The 11718-nt window shown below is 39.0% G+C and overlaps 2 protein-coding genes across 2 annotated transcripts; one reads left to right on the top strand and one right to left on the bottom strand.

The window, feature by feature from the left end:
- Window positions 1–7: 7 nt before the first annotated feature.
- Window positions 8–363, top strand: LOC131682846 (histone H4). The gene has a single exon (XM_058964620.1). The coding sequence runs from the start codon at window positions 37–39 to the stop codon at window positions 346–348; it is 312 nt and encodes a 103-aa protein (XP_058820603.1). The 5' UTR covers window positions 8–36; the 3' UTR covers window positions 349–363.
- Window positions 364–1514: 1151 nt separating this feature from the next.
- On the bottom strand, window positions 1515–2261 carry LOC131682816 (histone H1B-like). Its single transcript, XM_058964582.1, has one exon. The coding sequence runs from the start codon at window positions 2227–2229 to the stop codon at window positions 1561–1563; it is 669 nt and encodes a 222-aa protein (XP_058820565.1). The 5' UTR covers window positions 2230–2261; the 3' UTR covers window positions 1515–1560.
- Window positions 2262–11718: the final 9457 nt, after the last annotated feature.

Here is an 11718-nt window from a genome sequence, read left to right as displayed (position 1 = left end):
GGTCTTAACTGAAAGTAGCATCAATAAGCAGAGAAAATGACTGGTCGCGGTAAAGGAGGAAAGGGACTCGGAAAAGGAGGCGCCAAGCGTCATCGCAAGGTTCTTCGTGATAACATCCAGGGAATCACCAAGCCCGCCATTCGTCGTCTGGCTCGTCGGGGTGGTGTAAAACGTATCTCCGGTCTGATCTACGAGGAGACACGAGGAGTGCTGAAGGTGTTCCTGGAAAATGTCATCCGAGATGCCGTCACCTACACTGAACACGCCAAGCGCAAGACCGTCACCGCCATGGATGTCGTCTATGCACTGAAGCGACAGGGACGCACTTTGTACGGATTTGGAGGTTAAATAGCTGAAACTCACTTGGATCAATATAAAAAGGCCCTTTTCAGGGCCACCAAAATTATTTCGAAGAATTAGTTTGCATTTTCTATTTCATAAGCTGTTTCTTCCTATGAAACAAATTGGGTTAAACCCAAATCTGTGCATTTAACTAGTTTTGATAAAGTAAAATTTTTGTGTTTAGAATTCTTCACGTCAGTACCAAAAGAGATCGACTGGACCGTTAGGTAGAACATACGGGGTGGCTTCTTGAAACGGAAACAGAATTAACAGAAGGGAAAATAAACAATGGCGTTCATTTTGAAAAAATCGTTCTGATCTGACATATCTGTTCATTTTGGACTTTTCGTAAGCGATGGAAATTGCTTCTTCTAGTGTAGAAACTGTACCCTATTTTTGGCAATGTTGCAAAACATCTATTGGGTTTCGAGTATTGCAAATGAAATTTAGACGCGCTTTAGTAACGAATCGAATATGGGCGTGGCTTACGTTACAAACTACTTTCATCAATTAGCAAGTACTCCCAACCGTTGGCTCTATTTGCAGGGAATACTAAAAATTCATTGACTAAAATGAAAATGGGATATATTATACGAAAACTGGGGTGTTTGTTCCGCTGACAGAAGACTATTTAGATTAAGAGTTTGGATTTTTAGTGTTTCGGATTCTCCTCGTCAGTAAGTAACACCAACTTAATGCTAGTTTGATAAGTCCAAACGAGTTCCTAATTGGCACCAAAAAGTCACACTTCTGGCGTGAACGCATAAACGACTGGCTCGTACCGAGTGATGTCTATTCAGATTTTGAATATCGTTGAAAATTATGTACTTCCATATTAACTAGAATGTAACTATGAAAATGTGACATTTTTTCGAACATGTAAAGCAACAAATTTACATAAACAATGTAGAGTATAAAGTGTTAAACATTGAGATATTGTCAATTTCGCTAAATGTGTGGAACAAAATACTTTACCCAATACATTTAACAAACAAAGAACTGAATAGAAAAATGTTCGCTTTATAGCTTTAAAGTGTGATATTAATTTGAATTATCCATTTTGCAAAGAAATATTATAAGTGAGAATATTGCTTCAAGCATTCGTTATTCGATGGAAAAATATCAATCAAATTCTTTTGAAAAGTATTTGGTAGCCCTGAAAAGGACTGTTTTGTGTTATGCTGAGCCAGCAAATGCAATAGATTGCATTAATTGGATTTATTTCTTAGCGGCGGCTTTCTTTGGAGCAGCTTTCTTGGCTGGTGCGGCCTTCTTTGGTTTCGGGGTCTTCGGCTTGTTGGCTGCGGCTTTCGATGGTTTGGTAGCTTTCTGTTTGGGAGCAGCTGCCTTCTTGGCGGCCTTTGCAGGGGCTGCCTTCGCTTTCTTCACAACAGATTTCTTAGCGGCAGCAGCTTTCGGTTTCTTAGCCTTCTTCTCGCCAGCTGGTTTCTTGGCAGCCGCCTTTTTCTCTCCAGCAGCCTTCTTTGGCTTCTTGGCGGCAGCAGCCTTCTTTGGCTTTTTCTCGCCAGCCGGTTTCTTAGCGTCGGCCTTAACCTTGAACGATCCGGAAGCGCCAGTTCCCTTAGTCTGGGAAAGCTTTCCCTTCTCGACGCCCGATTTCAGAGCCTTCTTGATGAACGGAGCCAACTTGGCGACGTCACACTTGTAGTTAGCGGCGATATATTTCTTGATGGCCTGCAGCGATGAACCGTTGCGTTCTTTCAGGGTCTTGATGGCAGCTAGAACCATATCATTCACTGGTGGATGGGTCGATGGCTTTTTCGGTTTAGCAGGGCCACTTTTGGCAGCCTTGGCCTTCTTCGGAGCCTTGGCCGGAGAGGCAGCAGCAGGAGCCGCAGCAGCAACTTCGGTAGCGGTTTCAGCCATTTTATCTCACTTTATTTCACTTGGAAAGTATACAAACTATAGGGGAAAATATACGAATGAAGTGGTAACATTGGGCTTGTTGGCGCTTGGTTTCGTCGACCGTGTTAGGGAATGCTTATGCATGGCGGTTGAGAATTGCTGTTCGGCTAGTGGTGATAATTTTTTTGGACTATTCTTTTAAATTAATATTATTCGAATCATTGTTAGTTCAGCTGCTTCAAGAATTTAGTTTATATTTGATGCAATATTTGGGCTCTCTAAATAATTACACAAGTGCATTCATATCGAACTATAAGTGAGGGAAATTCCAATTTATTATTTACTATTCACAACATTATGAAACTGATTTGCAAAAAATAGGTAAATAGTCCCATTTATACAATAAATAATCATTTGAAATGCAGTTTATTGAAAAGACAAATGTTTTATCTTCAAAATAGCATAGTATATGCGTATGGTTTTCAATACACTAACTGAAATTATTTGCTTCTAAATCATACCCTTAATGTAGCAAAGGACCCGCTTCAGTGGCTAGATTTCGCGTGAGTCTCTGCATGATTAAATTGTTTGATATTATTTATTACTATTTCATGCCAAATCTATAAATTAGTTAATTTGCTAAATGCACTGGGGACAATTTAAATCTGACTTTAGTATTGGTGTAATGGTATTGGAATGGAAATCTTATGCCGTTTGCTAGTAAAATTTACTTGCATGTATGATTAGATGTGTGATCCATTATGATAGTCCATGGAATTAAGCATCAATGTTAGTTGTTCAATGTTCCATACACACTTTTTTCAAAGTTATTAAATATTTAGAAAATTTTTCTTTAGTTTAAATCCCTTTGGTCGTCTTCATGATGCATACCCGCGGACACGATGGAAATGCCACAGTTTGAGTGAATTTAACAATTATATTTTTGGAATTAGGCTTAATATGCCACAAGTTTCCTGAGAAAGGCATACCCACAATGATGTCAATCGGAATAAAGCTTGGCCAAAATCTAATACTTTCGAACACAAAAAAAAGAAACAAAAATTATTCGTCGATTTCAGCTAAATTTTGCTGAATTTTCATTAGCTGAAAGACAAGATGTAAAGAGCGCAGTAATTTGAATTTTAGCGATTTGGCCGATTAATTTTGCTGAAAATTCAGTAAAAGTGTCAAACTGCTAAATTTCAGCAAAATATCTGTCAATGAATAAATTGAAATTGCACTTTTGGCATCTCGGATCACATAAACGACATTGGGCAAGTGAGCAGATATATTCCTTCGAGACCTGATAACATTCCTCCAATATTGTTTAACGACATTCAATTAGTTAGAGATTATGAGTATTGAATATTTAGAGCCTAATATTCAAGTGTGAGGAGGAATGTTAAATATACAGATCTAAAAAATAGAAGTGGCAGATTCATTAGGAACAGGCTTAAACTCTTGCGGGCCTCTGTCTTCTGTTCTGGCATGGGTCGAGCTTTTTTTTTTTTTTTCATACGTTTATTTGACACGGCATTTGCAATAGCTTTTTACGCCAGTTTCTTTTTTTACATAGCACGTTACAAAAATCCTTAAGACTAATTTTAACTATACTAGTACTTTGTCTAAAACTAACACTGAAATCACTTTATTGTTTGCTTTTTTCCTTACATTGTTGTATTTCATACTGATCTAGTATTTTCGGGTGTATTTATTTACTTTTTTTCTGTTATTGTCTAAATTTAAAAACTAAATATTCTAGGTTCCTTTAATTGGTGAATGATTAGCCTTGGATGAGAGTATGAGGAGATGAATTTAATTAAATTTTGACAGACGCTGTTTTTAGAAAATGATAGATAAGTTCCATGTATAGAGGATCGCGATACGCCAGGATGTCTCTAACAGGAACATGGATTGGTCTTCCTCGGACTTGTAAAGAATCTACTAATTGTGATCTGGCTTCACGATATTCAGTGCAGGACCAAACAACATGCTCAATGTCATGGTAACCTTCTCCACAAGCACAATGATTACCCTCAGCGAGCCCAATACGACGGAGATGCGCATCTAAAGTATAATGATTGGACATGAGCCTAGACATCACACGGATGAAGTCCCGACTTACATCCAATCCTTTGAACCATGCCTTCGTTGATACTTTAGGGGTAATTGAGTGTAGCCATCGTCCCATATCTCCATTGTCCCAAGATGTTTGCCAACTAGCAAGTGTCCTCTGTAGAGAAGCGCTATAAAATTCATTGTAAGCGATGGGTCTTTCATATATTTCACCATCTAGTGCACCAATCTTGGCTAAATTATCAGCTTTCTCATTGCCCGCAATAGAGCAATGGGCGGGGAGCCACACTAGGGTAAATTTATAACATTTTCTTGTCAGGTTACTCAGAGATTTTCGTATCTTCCCCAAAAAGAATGGATCGTGATTATCAATCCTCTTTGAGCGTAGAGCTGCAATTGTGCTGAGACTATCAGTGAGGATAAAGTAATGGTTCGGGGGTAAAGTATTAATTATTTGCAAACTATAGTGAACTGCTGCTAGTTCCGCTATATAAACAGAGGCGGGTTCTGCAAGTTTGAGAGAAATTGAAAAATTATTGTTGAAAATACCGAAACCAGTGGCCTCACTGATTCGTGACCCATCAGTGTAAAACATTTTAAGGCAGTCTATGTGTTGATATTTACTTGTGAATATTTTAGGGATCTCCCGCGAGCGTAGATGATCCGGAATTCCACGAATCTCTGCTTGCATGGACGTGTCGAAGAATAAAGTGGATTCAGGAATATCTAGTATATTGACGTATGTGGGAACATACCTAGCAGGCGTTATTTCTTGTGACATGTGATTGAAATACACTGTCATGAATCTGGTTTGGGGTTGAAGCTCGACAAGTCTTTCAAAATTTTCAATTACCAGTGGGTTCATAACCTCACATCGAATAAGTAAACGAGAAGAAAGATCCCAGAATCGGTCTTTTAAAGGAAGAACTCCCGCTAGTACTTCAAGACTCATCGTATGGGTCGACTGCATGCAACCTAAGGCAATTCGTAAACAGCGATACTGTATCCGTTCCAGTTTAATAATGTGAGTGTTCGCAGCTGAACGGAAACAGATGCACCCATATTCCATTACTGAAAGTATTGTTGTTTGATACAATCTTATCATGTCACTTGGATGAGAACCCCACCATGATCCAGTTATTGTTCGCAGAAAATTTATCCTTTGTTGGCATTTCGTTATTAGATACCTAATGTGGCCTCCCCATGTGCCTTTAGAATCGAACCAAATTCCAAGGTATTTAAAAGTCAGGACTTGGGCTATCGTTCTACCAACCAACTGAAGCTGAAGCTGAGCTGGATCACGCTTCCTTGAAAAAACAACCAACTCTGTTTTCTCCGTAGAGAAATCGATGCCTAACTTCAAAGCCCAACTTGATAAATTATCCAAACTATCTTGCAGTGGTTGTTGTAAATTTAAGGCTTTTGGTCCTGTAACAGAAACCACGCCATCATCTGCAAGTTGTCTTAGAGTGCATGGGCTGACAATACAATTATCAATATCATTCACGTAAAAATTGTAGAGAAGGGGGCTTAAACAAGAACCTTGTGGGAGGCCCATGTAACTTATTCTGAATGTTGCCAAATCGCCATATGAAAAATGCATGTGCTTTTCTGACAATAAGTTGTATAAATAATTATTTAATATTGGTGAAAGACCACATTGATGTAGTTTCTCTGAGAGAACATCAATGGAAACAGAGTCGAATGCTCCTTTTATGTCTAAGAACACAGACGCCATTTGTTCTTTTTTTGCATAAGCTAGTTGGATTTCTGACGAAAGTAGCGCCAGACAATCATTCGTTCCCTTTCCCCTCCGAAAACCAAACTGGGTATCTGATAGCAAGCCGTTCGCCTCAACCCAATTGTCGAGACGTCGTAGGATAATTTTTTCCAACAATTTCCTGATGCAGGATAACATTGCAATCGGTCGATACGAGTTATGATCGGAGGCTGGTTTTCCCGGTTTTGGAATAGCGATAACTCTCACTTGTCTCCAGTCGTGCGGGACAATGTTCTGCTCAAGAAGCTTATTGAATAAATTCAACAAGCGTCTTTTTGCTAGGTCAGGCAGATTCTTCACCAAGTTGAATTTAATTCTGTCTAGTCCCGGAGCATTATTGTTGCATGAGAGGAGTGCAATTGAGAATTCCATTATTGTCAAAGGCGAATCTATGAAATCGTTACTTGTGGGAGCATCGCGAGTGATTTTCTGCGCAGGAGCAGAATCGGGACAAATTTTCTTGGCAAAATTAAATATCCAACGATTCGAAAAATCTTCGCTTTCATTAGTCACGTTTCGATTCCTCATTCTTCTGGCTGTGTTCCAAAGAGTACTCATTGATGTTTCTCTTGACAAGCCATTAACGAAGTGTCTCCAATAACTAGATTTTTTGGCACGACGTATACTGTCAAATTTGTTTTGCAAAATGAAATAATTTTCAAAGTTCTCACGTATACCCCCTTTCTGTTTCATAATTTCTTTGTAGGCAACTTGTTTCGCTTCATATGCATCAGAGCACTCTTTGTCCCACCAAGGATTAGGGGGCCGTCTATTTATTGTCATTCCAGGATTGCATTTCGTTTGGGCTTGTTCTGCTGCTTCAATAATTAAACCCGCTAGGAATTCATATTCTTCGATAGGGGGTAGCTCTTCTGTCGAAGCAAGAGAAGTGGAAATTAATGTTTCGTATGTTTTCCAATCAATATTTCGTGTTAAGTCATAAGGAACATTGATTGAATTCGTAAGGCCTAATTCACTGTTAATTGAAACAACGATTGGCAAATGATCGCTACCGTGAGGATCAGGTACAACCTTCCACGTGCAGTCTAACCGAAGTGATGTCGAGCACAGAGATAGATCTAATGCACTTGGACGTGCAGGAGGTCTGGGGATGCGTGTTGTTTCGCCAGTATTTAAAACTGTCATATTAAATTCGTCACAAACATTGTAAATCAAAGAGGATCGATTATCATTGTAGAGGGAACCCCACAATACTCCGTGCGAGTTGAAGTCTCCCAGTATCAGACGCGGAGCAGCCATGGATTCCACTACCTCAAAAATTTGACGTTGTCCAATTTGAACTTTGGGAGGTATATATATAGAAGCGATAGACATGTCTTTGCCTTTAATGTTCGTTTGGACAGCTACAGCCTCAATGCCCGCAAACAAGGGGATGTTAATTCTATAGAAAGAATAGCACTTTTTAATTCCTAGAAGCACTCCTCCATACGGGGTGTCTCGGTCTAGGCGAATAATGTTGAAATCATTTAAGTTGAAATTAATGTTTGAGGTAAGCCATGTTTCACATAGAGCAAAAGCATCGCATTTTAAATTATGCAGTAAAATTTTTAAGGAATCAATTTTAGGTATGATACTTCTGCAATTCCACTGTAAAACAGTGATGGAATCTTTCATTGGAGGAGGTGAATTACCCATTGAAAGATACAATCGCTGCAAGGATGGGCCATTGAGCAATCAGCTGCTCTAAAAATGTTCTAATTGTTGGGAGGAAAGCTGAAAGTATACTCTTTAGTGGTTCAGAAATATTGAATGCTTTAAAAATCCAATCAACAATTTCAGAAAATTTCAATAATCCTACCCCCGGCTGAGGCTCAGAGGAAGTCGAAATTTTATTATTTCCAGTAATGGTGTTCTGTTTGGATTGTACGTTCCCAAAACCGGGCGGAATTGATTTCGGTTTTGAATCGGAATTTTTCGGTTTTGGGCGCAGTTTATCTATTGGTGGAGAAATTTTAAGGCCCTTGCTTGGCAGCTTGGGAAAAGAAGACTGTTTTCTTTTTCTGGAATTTCCGGGTAAAACAAATGATGTACCTTCGCACGCTCCGTCAGAGTCAGACTGTTCCGAAAATAGAGATGTGTAAGTGTTTTCTAAGAAGATGGGTTTAGGGGTAGCATTTTTCAACATTTCTGCATAGGAGCGCTTAGACCTCTCCTTCAAGGATCGTTTAATTTTATCCTCACGCAATTTATAAATGGGGCATGCAGGGACCTCATGTGAGTTTTCTCCGCACATTAAACATTTTTCTGAATTTTCATTACATGTATCCTCTTGATGAGAACCCCCACATTTGCCACACCGTGCCTTATTGGAACAGTAAGTGGCTGTGTGGCCAAGCTGTTTGCAATTAAGGCAATTCATTACACGAGGGATAAAAAGGCGAACAGGGAGACGAATCTTATCGATAATGACATAGTTGGGCAGCGCAGACCCAGCGAAAGTCACTCGAAATGAGTCAGACAGTCGATAAACTTTTTTATCTCCTTCGTGTGATACTGAATGCAATTGCTTGCATTCAAGTATTTTTACGTCTTTAAGTATGGTGTCTTTGAAACGACCAACCCCATGCTTAACTAAGTCATCAACAGTCAAACTCGATTCTGTGATGACCCCATCAATTTCAATTTCCTTTGAAGGAATATACGCTCTATACTCACGCGTAAAAAGCTCGCAAGAAGCAATTGCATTGGCTTGTTTGAAACTACCAACGACAATGCGTATTTTATCTTTATTGACTTTGACGATCTCTTTTACATCCGAGAATCGCGAAGTCAAATCTTTAGAAATTTGAATAATATTTAGCGCCTTTACTTTACGCCTAATAAATACAATCCATGGTCCCGTTGACGACTCTGGGTAAATTTTAATTCTAGTTGGATTTACATTTTCAGCATAAGGCTTAGGGGGAGGGTCTGTTACTCGTTCTCCCATCTCTTCATCCATTTTACCTAGCAAGAAAAACTATCACAAAAAGGAATGAAAAATATACCTGTTATACCTGTAGAACACACCTCATGTGTTACGTTGTAAACTCGGTGCCCGTTGTTTGACAATGTGACACCTGCTGTTCTTCTTCGTCGCGTTGCTTCTTCAGTAGAGAAATAGTCCTACCTGCAACACTTCAAAACTCTCTCCGATTAAGCTGCTCGTCGGTATCACCACCACAAGCGCGCTCTCTCCGTTTCCACCACCTCGGTAGACAAATGTGGCTACCTGTGGCTTGCTGCGAAAATCCCACTGTCGATGCGGCACTTTTCAGTGCCACTTGTTTTCCTTATTCGTCGTACCACTTCTGCGGTAGACAAATAGAGCAAATGGGTCTACCTGTGACGCTTCCCTCTCGTCGATTAGAATTGCCCGACGACACCAATACACTATATTTTTTTCTGTGTGTACAGGCACGATCACTGTCGATCTCTGCCACCGCGGTAGGCAAATTCGTCTACCCGCGGTTTGCTGTCAAAACACCACTTGTCGAGGATGCCGTTGACCACGCCTCCGACGTATCAACTGTCGACTCACACTTAACAAACTGGTCTCTCTCTCTCTCTCCCACAATAACGCATACAGCGTCTCGCACTCCGTCACTCTCTCGAGAACAAATCCTTCCACCTGGAGGCACAACCGTCTCGGTCGGTTGCAAAAACTGTTATCATGGGTCGAGCTTAGGTAGAGTTGCTACGTATCGCTCAAGTCTGACAACATGTCTTACTGCAAATTTAGGTTTGATAGCGACAAACTTATGATTGGGCGTATAGGCCAACTTTTTTCTTTTGTTTAGTAACATCACCTGAGATTAGCGAGTTATGGTTTTATCCTGATTTTTCCCTCAAAGCGAATTTTGAAAGCTATCTTAATCATAAGTCGTTTTTCCGTGCAGAATTCTTTGGAAATCGTATGAAACGAAACTGCATATGCTTAAATATATCTCAGATAATGCTAGCTAGTAAATACCAAACAATTCCCAGAAAAGGTATGAGAAGAAAGTGGATTAGCTGATGCCTTTTTCCAACCACGTATAAATAAAAGGTCCCCATTACTACATTATTCGTCAAACGGGGTTACTTGCAACATTTTGCAACTTCAAAACCGTAAAACTAACAATACTGAAACTTTAGAATAATATTCAATAAGTATGAAGAATACTAAATGGTACTTATCAAATCAAAGTATCATTCCCTGTTTTAGGATGGCCAATAATTATGGCTGTTGCAAGTACTCCCGCATATGGGGCAACTTGCAACACATGAACTTCATCGAACTCTAATACAGTATATTTTAGTTTACCTCTAGTACCTTGACCAATTGTACTATAATTTGGACGTTTTATTTAATTTTATTTTATTTAAAATTCAAGCCCATGTTGTTTACAAACAACAACGTTTTTACAGCTATAACATTCGATTTATTTCAGGAATTAGCAAAAAAGGTTAACCATTTGGGCTTTAAACCTTTATTTCAGAACGAATAGTTGCAAGTATTATTCTTAGAACAGAGGTTATCACAATTTACATGATTATATTCCACTGGAACAGTGCTGCCAGTGATAGTTTCAGTGAATAGCGCAAACTAAATTATACTATATCTTTGTTGACTTAAAATATTATTGAAAACATAAAACCCATTAATTTACACTTTCAACGAATATCTTTTCCATGCAATCGGACTATTAAAAATGCTAGAAAATTTCAGTTCAGTATAGCAAGATAGAAATTGAGACTTCTCTAATACTGCTGGAGAAGCAAGTTCGCGTAAAGGCGACATCCTGGTACTGTTCTGTATTTAAGGAGCATTCTAGTTGTAGATTAAACCTTTAATATGTGATTTAAAATACTCTACAGACTGTTTCTTTTAAACGCTCAATCAGCCAGCTGACTCAAGACAATAGTTTTGATGCATGTTACCCCACAGGGCTAGTTAACACAGGTAAATCGTTATCTTGCGTAGATTTGAGATGCTAAACAAACTTGTATCAAATAGTAACGTTTGCTATTGTCTACTCGATCTGTACTTAAAAGATACAAATTATATGCTCTTACCATTGAAGTGGAGCAAAGCTTGATCTTCCAGCTTATCCTCTTTTGAAAAAATCTCGAAATGCAGATCACCCTGCCGCGCTAAAGAAACAGAAAATAATTACTGGTAATACATGATTATCTTTTAATACATGCCTACATTTGACAGCTGTAGTGCTAAATTGTAATTATTATTAGCGTTGTTAAATTCATCTGAACAGAAACATGTTGAAAGTGATGCAAGTTACCCTGTTTGACGGTACTTTTTTCTCTAACTGAAAACAAAGCAATACAATTATTTTCATTCTATCCACGTGAAGTCATTGTTTAGAACCGCATCTGTCATCTTCGTTCAACGTACTAGCTCAGGCTCAAAACAGCGGCTTCCAATTCACTCAAGCACGAGATTCCTTACCGATTTTTAGAATGGAAACAAGTATACCTACTAATACTAATTTAGACGCATTCCATCGATTGTAGGCTGCACAATCAACGAAATAGTCTCCAATTTCAAATCTCCCTACCTACTTCCAAAGATCTCAACTGTATTCAACCAATAACAATAGAATATCGTGTCCCAATATGCTTTTATTCAGTTGTTAGCAGCTCATCGTAGCTTC

Source organism: Topomyia yanbarensis, chromosome 1 (assembly GCF_030247195.1).
Source record: "Topomyia yanbarensis strain Yona2022 chromosome 1, ASM3024719v1, whole genome shotgun sequence".
Classification (NCBI taxonomy): Eukaryota; Metazoa; Arthropoda; class Insecta; order Diptera; family Culicidae; genus Topomyia; species Topomyia yanbarensis.
The sequence above is the reverse complement of the archived record's forward strand: the minus strand, read 5'-3'. Positions and strand labels throughout refer to the sequence as shown.